This window comes from Branchiostoma floridae, chromosome 2 (genome assembly GCF_000003815.2).
Source record: "Branchiostoma floridae strain S238N-H82 chromosome 2, Bfl_VNyyK, whole genome shotgun sequence".
Lineage (NCBI taxonomy): Eukaryota > Metazoa > Chordata > Leptocardii > Amphioxiformes > Branchiostomatidae > Branchiostoma > Branchiostoma floridae.
In genome coordinates this window covers 3,681,107-3,694,184 of record NC_049980.1, presented here as the reverse complement: position 1 = coordinate 3,694,184, position 13,078 = coordinate 3,681,107, and the positions used below count along the sequence as shown (strand labels likewise).

Here is a 13,078-nt window from a genome sequence, read left to right as displayed (position 1 = left end):
AAGTACGGCGGGTTGTGCCCCTAACTTTATGAAGCCACCATACAGCATTACACACGATGCTCTGACTTGGAACTCACAGGTCAAACGGAAGAGGGGAGGGCCCAGGAACAGTTGGAGAAGGGGTAAGGAGGAGGAGATAAAGAGTATCAGCAACGACTGGTAGGATCTGAGGAAGAATGCCCAGAGGCGGATGCAGTGGAGAACTATCATCGGTGGCCGATGCTCTGACCTAGCAAAGGGCCCAAGTAAGGCTTAGGTCACATTTCCAAACCGGGGTCCGGCCGGGATGTTTAAAGAAACGAAAAATTAAAATGTGTACCTAGAAATATACACATGCCATGCACATGAATCTTATGTTGACATTTTGTGTCTTTTGATATCTTTTATGTCATTCGTTTCGCTCCCAAAAGCTGCCCGACTGGGCCCCGGTTTGGAAATGTGACCTATACCTAAGTATGTAAGTATCAGGAAAAGCTTCTTTATCAACATTATGAGAAGTCTACTCAAAAGATCACGAGTTTTGCCATCAACACTGACGAAAGTGAAGGTAAGAATACGGTAGGGACGACGTTGATTCCGCTGTTGGCGTCTTGAAGCTCACTGGGTGGCAGTTTGAGCGCGGCATTATTTTCACACCCGAACCACCAATACGCGGTGGACCTCGGGTAACTTGGGTCCACCCTGTCCATCCTGAAAGTCCTGTCGTTGAACCGCCAATACAGACCGTCCTGTAACATAGAAGATACCCGATCTACGTCTCTCTCTCTATCTCTCTCTCTCTCTCTCTATATATATATATATGTGTGTGCGTGTGTGTGTGTGTGTGTGTGTGTGTGCGTGTGTGTGTGTGTGTGCGTGTGTGTGTGTGTGTGTGTGTGTGTGTGTATGTCTTACTGATCACAACGTAACAAGACCTGAAGGCCACTCAAGGTTACGGGTTACATTGTAACTGTAACAGCAACTCTTCGCTCTAGGTCAGAAACATGATTGAGACCAGCCCAATTGCTCACTATGAGTGAGGACTAACTGACCCTATAGGCGAAGCAGTTTACGGGTTACGGGGCTGCTCGGGAGATTCCCTACCCCATATCGCCTCTGAAAATGTGTAACTTTCAATTACAAAGCGAACTGCCTTTATGATTAAGAACGTGAAAGGCCATGTTGTTTGATTATAATATGGATGACATTCGAACGCGCATCATTTTTTGGCTGTTACAAATTAGAATAAAAAGAAAGACGTTTTCAGCCAGATCCATGCTTTTAATTGTACAAATCAGCTGCAAAAGGAGAAAGAACACATTTTCTATATGTCATAGATCAAAAGAAATGCATATCAGAAAACTTATACTGATGTCAGCGTCTTACAAGGCCACAGAAGAATACCATGAAAACAGAAAAAAAGAAATGAAGAATTTCTTGTTCGGTATTCAATGCTCTGTACTTGTCATTTGTCCACCTTTCCAGACCACTAAGATTTCATAATGAAGGCAACCTTTTTTGGGCCAAACTTTTTTTATTCACGCCCTTGCATCCCAGGGGATGTCATCCATATAATGAAATTTTTGCACACACTGGCCTACTTTTATTAGAAACATGAGCAGTTATCTGACCTTGAAGAAGTATGTCTTCCCGTTCAGCCACTGCATAGCCGCGTCCAAGCCATCAGCAGGAATTCCTTTCCACACGGACACGGCACGTGGGTAGCCCATGTCTACACCCGTCCCCTTCCTGTTGTATCGGTAGTATTGGTCACCTGCGCAACGAGAAAAACGATGTCGTCATTTGCTAACCCCACATATGTATCATAATGACGTAATATGGTGTAATTATGACGTCATCAGTTCATTTTATTGCCCAATCCGGGAATTTCTGATACCTAAAGAAATCACACAAAATGTTAACAAAAGGGTTTCTTATCAATATTTAAGTCTTCTAATACTACTGCTGTAAAAGGCCACCACAACGACGTCATAGAATGACGTCATATGTATTTTAGCTATCACTTTCAATCCGCCATCTTGGATCATCAACCTGAAATGTCTTAAGTTACATCTTTTTTAACATGTAACCTTAAGACCCATGGAAATGGATTGGAAACGTTCCCATGAATGTTTTTTTTTTGTAATAAGAACATACAAAGTTGTGATGAAATAAGCTGATTATACTTCTCATTATGATATGGTCGGCCATCTTGGATTTTGACCAATTACGGTATCTCATTAGCATAAATTATGAATATCTAATTATAAATGTCATGTCATAATAAGATACTTAAGATATTAAACAGATGTGAACACAAATGTAGTTTAGCAAAAAAATCTTAAAATCCCATTGTTTAGACCCAAATTAGTGATTTTTGTAAAATATGCCTTTCAGAAACCTGTTGCCATTGCAACACGAAAAATTATAAACTTATTCTGTTGTTGCAAACAATATTTTAGGAAAAGTCACCAAGTTTGTTTGCTCTAGCACAAGCCGTTTGTGAGTTATACGACGTCAAAGTTGGCGCAGGCACTTTTAGCCCACCCACCCCCCGTCTGAATAGGGTTACTGAATAAATAGTTTAAATTCACCTTAGCATCCCTGACCATCACCATACACTATTACAGATAAAGTAGAACAGAAAATCTTCAAACTTTGACGTTTTTCACCATGGCTGTTACATAATATAGTTCGTTGGGGTGTCGGTCACGACACATACTAGTGATATATAATTAAAACTGTTACGTACTGATAATATGTAATAGCTTCTACACATCCAGGCCACGAGCGAAAAAATAAAGGTGGAACATGTTCCGTTCAAAGATTTTAAAAACTGGAAGAACGGATTGTATTAGGTTACGTATGAGCTCCATCGGGGCTGGCGATGGTGTCGATTCTGTGGAGGGGGGCGCTGAATGCCGGACTATGACTATGTACTAGCTTGAACCAGTTAGCTGTTGGACGCGATTTTTAAATAGTCGCGCGCGATCGCATCATGGTGAGAAGTGGTATGCGACTTACCTGATTCCGATTTGGCAAGCTTAGTATGATAGTTTATTAGCTTAGTATTAATCCTCACCTTTGAAAAAGTAGAGCCTGCCGTTCCCAGACCAGATGAAAGCGGCGTCGATGTCGTTTGGAACGCCTCCCCACTGGCTGATGTTGCGGGGGTAGCCTATGTCCTGCTGGGTGTTGGTGTAACGCCAGTATTGGTCACCCTGGGGAAGTCGGTTGCTTATTACATATAAACAGATTAAACTCAAACAATGTTATGACTCGGAAATTTACACGAGCGGACTTCTTCATTTGACTTGCTCAAGAAGACTTATTCACCTTAAAGAAGTAGAGCTTCTGGTCACTTCTGTTGTACACAGCTGCATCTAAGTCTCCGGGAAGATCGCCCCACACCTCAGAGATGAGCTTAGGATAGCCCTCAACTATACCGTCCGGGTTCAGCTCCCAGAAGTAGTTCCCTGTCAGGAAGAAGTGAGATCATCGTGTCAAAACTGCTTTTATCGCTTCGATATAAGTACTTCTGTGTCACTAAAAGATGAAATTACAATCAAGGCGTGCAGATATAATTGTAGTTATCTGCTCAAGTGATAGGGGACAAGCGTTCACCTTTGAAGGCATATGTCTTGCTGTCCTCTGCGATGGTGATGGCGTCCAACTCCCCGCTGCAGCTGTCTGGACGGTCAGGGGTGGGGCTGGGGCTGACAGCATCGGGTCGTGGAGTGGCGAGGCCAGCCGGGGGCCGTGGACGTGGAGTGACGATGCCAGGGGGCGGTGGTCGTGGACGTGGAGTGGGGCGCCTAGGTCTATCTATGAGCCAGATTGAAGCACAAGGAGTTACAGCGGTGCCTAAGTATTTGCACGAACCTTATGAGATTCGTACGAACCTTATGTGACACACACGGACCTTATGCGATTTGAACGAACCTCATGCAAGCCGCCGCCGCTACGTTGGGAGAATAGCGATATTTTGATTTCAAAGTATTGAATGGACATATGACATATGTATTTAAAGATGTGAGGTACTCTTTTTCTTCATTTCTGTGCGTCACATCGTACTTTTCTGTCGCTGAAGATCGAAGCCGCCATCTTGAAAATCCCGCTCCGCCTGCCACGTGACCCGGACAGTAATTGGCTGATTTCGCATTAGGTTCATGTAAATCGCATAAGGTTCGTGTGCATCACATAAGATTCGTGCGTATTACATAAGGTTCGTACATTTTCGCGTAGTGATTCGTGCAAATCGCATAAGGTTCGTGCAATATCGATTTGTCAGACGCGGATCCTTCAAAGAAGAATTCTCAAATTGACACATTTGTAATGTAGAGATACGGTTATTGTACGGATTGAATGTACGGCTTAAATCTACTTAAAAAATGACTCAAATGAAAAGACTCAGCAGATCTCACCATACAGACTCTGGATCCCTGCAATATCGTCAGAGTGGAGCTTCAGGTTGGGCACATAGCCTCGGTAAAAAGCCGCCATGAGAGCGTTACGTTCTTGGGAGTGTCTCAGACCCAAGGAGTGGCCGATCTCATGAGCTGCTACTTGAAACAGGTTGGTTCCTGTGGGGAAAATGTCATAATGCTGTGAGTAAAGTGTTGCCTTTTCCACTACTGTCACTGTACAATAAAATCAGCTATTCTTACACAAGGGGAAGTGCTTTGTGATTACAGTAATTACATGGTAAAGGTTTGTCAGGCATTCCAAGTTCCTAAGTTTCTAAAACTACTACAGTCACGCTAAGGTAAAAACCTTAAACCTTGGCACATTTGAACGTACATCAGCTTGCCGAACTCTGTTTCTTTGTATGACGTTTACCTTTTCAATTGTTTTCAGAAATATTTCCAGAATGAAAAAAACGGCAGATCCTTCTCATCTGGCCCAACAGCACCCCACCTGAAAACATTTCACAACAGTTGGAGAAAGGACAATTGAGAACGAAAATTGGGGTCAAAGTTGGTTGCTATGTGTTGCTAGGGGAGCCAGAACATGACTTAACCTCTGTAAGTTCTGAATGTCCATGTTTCCGACTTGTCAAAGTGGACGTCGCCTCCGTAAATCGGGAAGTACGCATGCGCCAGTGTGCCAAAGGGCCCGTCGAAAGGGTCGCCGTCCCCATGGTCGCCTGAGTAGAAGCGGATGTCGATATCGGCTTTTCCGGTTGTCACTCTTGTGAAATTCAGTGGAATGTGTTCATGCCACAGCTAAACATGAAAAAAAAAGTTTCAGATCAGGCTGGATTGCTTTTGAAATTTATGTTAGCCACGTCCGACCACACCTAAACATGAAAAAAAGATCGAAGCTGAATAACATCTAAACCAATACATGCCCCGTCAAGTCAAACCACCAAAAAATGTATAAGGTCAACTTTGACCCAGGCAGTTTAACGAACTCGTTGACTGAATCACTTTAAAAAGATTGTATCTACAGAATGTGTCCTTAATCTGCAGTACCCGAAAGGCTCTGTCGATTTCGCCTTCGACGTCTTCCATTCCCATCGAACCAAGGTTTTTGTAGTCATCATTAAGTTTCCATTTAAGTTGCCGCTTCCGCCATTTGCTGTCTTGAGTCACGTACCGGCGGCGGCGGCGGACCAGCCCGCTAGAGTTGGTCCCCATCATGTCCGGTACACCACACCGGGGCATCTCCATCATTACCATGGTTTCATTGTCAAGCTTACCTAAACATTGACAAAAACACTCTTGTCAACATCTTCCCATTTCACTTGTGATGCCATTTTGCTGATCTGGACAAACGTTGTAATTCCCCGTTTTACAACTGAAATTCGACCACTTCCTCAAAAAACGCCTAATCATCATGTAATATGTTAAATAGGAAAATTTCTCATCTTTTTGAACTTTAAGAAAGTTTGCTAGTCTGTTTATTTTCCCGTAGTTTTAGCTCACTGTTCCCGCTTAGCAGTTTCTGATACTTCCTCTACTACGATTATGCTTTACCTAGTGACCGATCATATTCTTTCAAAAGACTACTCTACAAGCAGAGGCTTATGGGGGAAAATCGCGACCTTTTCCCGATATACTGTCTTTTTCTGTCAGCTCTGTGGTGATAGCTGACAGAGAAAGACGGCATATGAGGAAAAGGTCACGATTTCCCCTCATCAACATTTGCCTGGAGAGTATCAATAGACACCTGCTCTGCAACAAGACTGTTTGAGGTTTAGATAACTGCTGGTGCGACGACTAATGTGGGGCATTTTCAACTGTTTTCAAAGAAGAAGTCAAACCCCGCAATAGTAATGTAGGTTTAGAGTATTCGATATTCTGTATATTCATACAAGTAGTTAATCTTTTCATGTTAGAATTTAGATTATTTATTTATGTATTTGATTTTGTTCACATGCAATTAGCCCCATGGGCATCAATTTGCAATAAAACATTCCAATTATTACACGGATGTCGCCATGCTGCCAACGTGTTGGGCGCTACGTATTATCTATTAGTGAAAGAATGTGATGGCACCCCTCTATCACATTATTTCACTAGTAAGAGTACAAATACTTTTCTATTAGTGAACGAATGTGATAGCACCCGTCTATCACATTAGTTCACTAGTAAAAGAATTAAGATAGTGTCAATAAGTGACATAATGTAATAGCACCCCCATCACATTAATTCACTAGTATAAAGACAATTATTGCAATAACCGTTAAAACAAGTTATCACAACTTTTCCAACTATTACGTTTTCTGTCCTAAAATACTATTAAGGGCTAAATATATGTGAAAAAATGACATCGCAACGATCCACAAATCTGCGCCATTTGTATACATGAAACATTCTGGATCAGGTAATATACAAACAACTAGAGTTCGGTGACCTCATACCTCCATGAAAATTTAGAGCTTTTGTAAATTTCATGCAATTGACTAACACATTAACATAATCTATGCGTGGTGTTGTTCATCATTGACTAATGTACACATGTCACAAGTATAAAATTCCAATCATTAATCAAATAAGTTCCTCATTACCATATTTGGAATCTACTTATATTCCATCTATCATAATTAATAAGTGTTACATTAATTGAAGTCCAGTTATTGCTAATAATGGTACTATACAATTTCCTCCTTAATTATGCAAATAAGGTCCTCATTTGCATAATGTGTATATCATTATGAACACCTTTGCCTAAGCTAAAAATGATGGCAATCTGTCAATCATTTCTGCAGTTATCCCCTTTAGAATGTCTTGACAAAAACCCCTGCAGTTCCGAAATTACATGTTAGGGGGCTGAAACCTGTTCCACTTTGTCATGACACTGCAAACTATCTACCACCCAAATGTTAAGACTATATCATGTCCGGGACAAGAGATGCAGTGAAAAAACTGCTATGATAGAATATTCTCATTGATTATGCAAATGTACTCCATCTTGTAAAACATTGTCTAAGCTTAGGTACCTACATACCAAAAATCATACAGACAAACGCTGGGTAAAATATAACCTCCATGACATCTCATTGAGGTAACAAGGTCATTGTAACAGAGAGTTGTTTCAGAAAGGTTTTTACCAGTCACTGGAATGTTTGCGAATTCCTGGAACATAGAAATGGCTTGACTCATAGACTCCTCGCTCTGCAGCTGGACTGGCAGCGTGGTCGGATGGTCCATGTATCCGAACTTCACCAGGTAGTTCTGCGGAACAGAGACGTAACAAGTTGTCGATTGAATCTAAAATCTAAAGCTCAGGGCACAACCCGCCGTACGTGCAAATACTTGCTGTCTACGTGCCGAAACGTGGGCAATCTTTTGTGATCCGTAAGTGCTAAGTACCGCCTCCGTACGAACTCGTAGGGAATCCAACGGATTTTGGAGCAAGCAGACACGCCGTAGAACTTTACTTGCAGGCAAACTTTGTGTGCCATCGGGCTGCGGATTCACCCCCCGTGCCAGTACGGGCGACGCGCCTGCCAAGTACAGCCTGAACGTTTTCAGAAATTTAAATCAAAAAATTAAAATCGTACGGACAAATTGCACGTACGGCGGGTTTTGCCCTTAGCTGCTTTAGCCATGAACGCAAGTATCCACGTTGGCACAAACTTCAATCACGATCTGTGTTCATGTTGACGAAAGCAGTAAAAATGGCCCCTAACTTGCATGAAAACAAGCGGGTATATGATATAGACGTCCTGCTTTCATGATGCCGAAGTGAGCTCTTAGCGACTTAATGCTCAAACGAAGTTGGTTTTAGTGGTGACAATAACAAAAGTTCCACTTTGTTCGCCGGGAGCCGCCCTGGCCTGTATCTGGTACTGAGTTATCTGGACAAAATCATCTAACGCGTGTCAGATGTCGATGGGTTTCTACTTCGGTAGAAAACTCAACTACGACGTACTTCAGCCAACTACGGCGTAGTTTGACAAGACACGACGTAATTTTGCGAACTACGACGTCATTCACAAAACTGGCTCCTATTCGACTAACTTCCCATGTGCGTCGTAGTTCAAGCTTGAGGTTATTTCCCAAAACACACTGCAGCGAAAACATGATTTAAGTGACGTTTATGGCTTTCTACTCCGGTCATAACTAAATGTCATAATCCCAGCCTGACTAAATCGGGCTCCTAGCTATATAGACCGACAGTAACCACCCCCTCATTTACCCCATCCAGCGAGAGATTGTGTAAACACAGGCTGGTAAATACCCAAACTACGTATTTTCAGCCATACTGCTGTGCTGGACTACAGCGTCCTACCCCACCAATTTGTACCTCACCTTGACACATAACGTTACATGTATTCTCCCCCAAATACACTACACCGAGAACAAGATTTTTGTCACATTCCAATGATCGCCACTGTCAAAACTAGAAGTGTTCCTTGAGGGTGGGGTTTGGGTCGTTTTATATGTAATCAGCGGAGGAGATATCAGTAAATAATTTCTAAAATGATAGCTACTTATATGTGTAATACCTTGCATGCTTTCAATATTTTCAAATCCTGTTCACGGCGACTGAAAACATCCTTGATATCTTTACCTAGAATCTAAACAGTAAATATGTGTATCCCAACTGTGACACAACATTCGTGACAGCGTCAGAGATCTTCAAGATTGTAGCGCTGACCTGCCCGGATCACTCGTCATCTGAAAAATGCTGTCTAACCGGTTAACCTGTCAGACGTGGTCTGCAGATGCTATCTAACCTTTTCACCAGTCCTTCGCTAATTGACTTAAGGCAAAGTGTCCAAGGTCAGTGGAAAACGTAGATACTATTTGTGCAAATAAGGTCACAGCAAGTAAATTTTATGGATGACATCAGCGCGCGCATTAATTTTCGCCTGATTTAAGAAAAAAAAACAAGATTTTTTTTCTTCTTCGGAGATGGTCAATGTGACGACAAAGTACCAAAATGGGCAAATATGTTATGCTGTAGGCTACTGATGTACTAAGGTAGAAGGACACTAGCCATGTAGCCCTGATTGTAGTTATAAAAGCAATGTATATGCCTTATCGGCCATGATACCATGTTTCGTCGCTTCAATTCTTGCTTTTCTACAACATATGTATTGCGTATATTTGTAAAATTAAGCCATCTTGTTTTTTTACCCATCTTGTTTTTTGGCCCTATCTCACTATTATAGAAGCATGTATCCATATGTATCAAACTGACTACATTTAGCTCCAATGGTGCATGAATATGCAATCAACTTCATTGTCATTGTCATTTTTTTTTCAGTCTGCGGAGGATATCATTCATAAAATTGACTTGCTGTGGCCTAAGGACCTGACTTGCGTAATCCATCGTTTCCCATAAAATATGATACTAGTATATCCTTATACATTCCTTAATCACATGTTTAAGGGCTCTCATACATGTGACTCTCATGCATGTGACATTTGTAGCTGAGAAAACTTAACTTCGCCAAGTACGTCATAGCTGCTGGAAGTACGTAATGTACGGCCTGACTCAACTTCGACCTACGATCGCGAGGTACATAACTACGACCTCATAAGTTATGTAAACGAGACCCCGACTTGCGTAGCTCTTCTCTAATAATGTTATTACGCAATAATCTTCGTTTCCCGCGTCAATGGCTGCTTGACATTTTGCCTCAGGTGAAAAGACAGTTTACAGTAGACAGTTATACATTATTTGCAAACAGTAGTGTACGTGACAAATCAGCACTGCAAGTTTGAAGATCTCTAATATCGTCAGCAATTTTGCCTCATATGAGGGAATGTATTTACTCAGATTCGTTGAAGAAATCCACAAGATTCTATCTAAAGCTCCAATTGCAATCCATGCTGTAGGATAATCAGGAATTATAAAGGTCTAGATCTCAACCACGACCTCCTCTGATAAAACAGGTGACCCTTATCTATGGATGTCTATGTATTAGTTTGGAGGTACAAACTGCAATCAGGGTTACTGGCAACAGATATCAACAGTCTCTGTGAACCCCATGCCCAAGAAACGAGCACTGATACGACTTACATCCTGCTTTTACATTTGCCGAGAAAGCTAACTTTTCGAGTCTGTCTGTGTGCTTGAACACAATTACGTTGTACAGTACTACAGCACAAGAAGCATTCTGTACTTTACTTTGTAAACCCCTGACAAGTGAGCTATGAGTACAACGGCCGATACACTCAAAATCATAGTATGGAACGGCCCTTTGTTTAACAGATCATTATCAGTGCAGGAGATGTCACGTACAGGGGTATCTGTTGGATCTGGACATTCAAAACAAGACAATTGCCATGCAAGTCCATTCAGTGTTACGCATAGTATCTCACTTATAACAAATAAAGACGATATAAATATAGCCAAGTATGATGAAGAAACTGTTGGAATTGAATCAGAAGGAAATCTAATGGGAATGTGTTGCTATCGCGTAGTTAAACCCGATACCCCAATGGCAGGATAGATGACTGCTCCACCATTTGCATATATATTAGGAGAGTCTTAATAAACAAGGTATTCGACCTTTCTCTTCTTTACCGTCACCCCAGCACGGTCCGTACCGTACTTGTTTATGTAAACATTGCAATATACAAAAGCAGAACCGAGCGGTATGCAGGTCGCAAATGTTTACTGTTTTGTCCCATGACCATACCATTGCCTTGTCAGTAACATTTACTAGTGCTGCACAAATATTCATGGTATGAACGTTTGTTTAACAGATCATTATCAGTGTAGAAGAAGCCACGCACAGGCATAATTGTTAGATCTGAACGCTTACTTGGCTACAGTTCTGTATGTAGTACAATAGGCTTCTGAAATACATGGTGATGGTATTTTGTGCTTTGAGATCTAGGCCATTGCAAAAAGTTACGACAATAAAACCATTTTTTGAAATTTTATGAATTTACAGTTCAACATCTTCACCATACTAGAATTAACATTTGAAATACAATTCTACACTTCCAATCAGTATCTCTGTTGACTCGGTGATTCTACTGGTAGAGATCCCGATCAAAATTTTGTCGACAGAGACTCCGATCAGGATCTCTACCGGTAGAATCCCCGATTCTACCAGAACGTAGTCTCTACCCTGACATATATATATATATATATACAGATATATAGAGATAAATACATACATAGATATGTACAAAGATATTCGCATACGAAGATATAACAAAATACACATCAACACCCATATATTAATGATCAAAACCTTGCCCTTTTAACGAAGTCTTCTGGGCTTTAAACTGGCGATACACTCGAACGTTCCTAAAGTCTTGTTGTATTTTTGGGAAAAACCTCAAGTCTGAATTATGACATACTTGGAGAGGTTAGTCAAATTGGAGCTAGTTCTGTGAATTACGTCGTTGTACGTAGTACGTCAAGCTATGCCGTAGTTGGCTAAAGTATGTTACAGTTGAGTTTTGACCGGAGTAGAAAACCATAGTCCTGCCAGGAAATGCCGTAGTTTTTGAACGAAATGTCGCGCCTTCTGTCTGTAAAACTTGCACTTATGGGCGGGAACGTACACTACAGTAGCATACATTTATGCAGTATCCGATCGGATACCGGAAAAAAAACATGTTCATCTCACCATTCCCTGCTGAACGGTCATGTTGCCCAGGGCGCTACTACAGCCCAACACGGTCGACGCGAACACGGCCAGAAACATGTAGGTGTTCATCCTGATCGGTCCTCTCATCAGAGTACAAAAACAGTATTGGCGAGTTGGTGCTACTTCAGTCTTCGCTGTGCAGGTAAACTCTGAGACACACCAGGCTCGCCGCGCCCCTTTTGTACCCTTTCACGGTTGGCTGTCTCAGGCAGGTGCGTCATACTACCCTCCATTCCAAATATGGTCATTTCTTTGCGGCGGGAGGTGGAGCTACAGTGCACGTCATTGTGACCAATCATAGGGTGGCCAAACTTTTAAAAAGTTATCGATTTTACTCAAACTTGTGTGGTGTTAGGGCATTGGTCCCAACTTACAAAAATGGGAAAGTTTTAGGTCTGTGGTGACCGGTTGCCATGGCAACGTCCATTTTTCAAAATAGTCTCTTCCAAATAGAGCAAATTTGGACTCTTCTAAACCCCCAAAATTAACAGATATTTCATGATATCTACATGTATTGTTCCCCATATTGTCAGAGACATGAGTTAATCTAAAAGCTTCAAGGTGCAGCAGATGTTTAGAAATGATGTGTTTTCGTAAATTTCCAAAATTGCCAATCAGTGACCATTAGCTAATTCACGTGCAGATTGATATGCTTGATTTTTGGTACAGTTATAGTTTGAACTTTTGCTTATATCATATCTAAAATAAGTTTGGGCCTCTTACGGAACTGACCGTGGTGACCCCGAGAGCAAACCATTATTTCCGTTGTGTCCGGATGGCTGATTTGTATGTGCTTCGCTATTGGCTATTGAGGTAGCGTGGACTTTAAACCAGAACATATGTTTCTTGAATCTCAAAACAAACCTGTTTCTACGTTTTCTCAATCTTCAACTGGCAGGTTATCAAAATTGTTATATTTGACACAATATTATATTGTTTATTATGTTGTATTATGTTATTATTTTACTTATATATAACTTCATTTATCAACAATTTTACATCTTACATACATCGCATCCCATCCCATCATGT

General features: G+C 41.4%; 1 protein-coding gene across 1 annotated transcript; it reads right to left on the bottom strand.

The window, feature by feature from the left end:
• Positions 1-503: 503 nt before the first annotated feature.
• Positions 504-12,201, bottom strand: LOC118410626 (matrix metalloproteinase-15-like). Its single transcript, XM_035812408.1, has 10 exons — positions 12,026-12,201; positions 7,535-7,658; positions 5,454-5,680; positions 5,000-5,204; positions 4,404-4,562; positions 3,604-3,804; positions 3,316-3,455; positions 3,062-3,200; positions 1,611-1,753; positions 504-728 (listed from the first exon to the last, which is right to left on the bottom strand). The coding sequence occupies exons 1-10, from the start codon at positions 12,131-12,133 to the stop codon at positions 504-506; spliced, it is 1,671 nt and encodes a 556-aa protein (XP_035668301.1). The 5' UTR covers positions 12,134-12,201.
• Between the last annotated feature and the right edge of the window lie 877 nt (positions 12,202-13,078).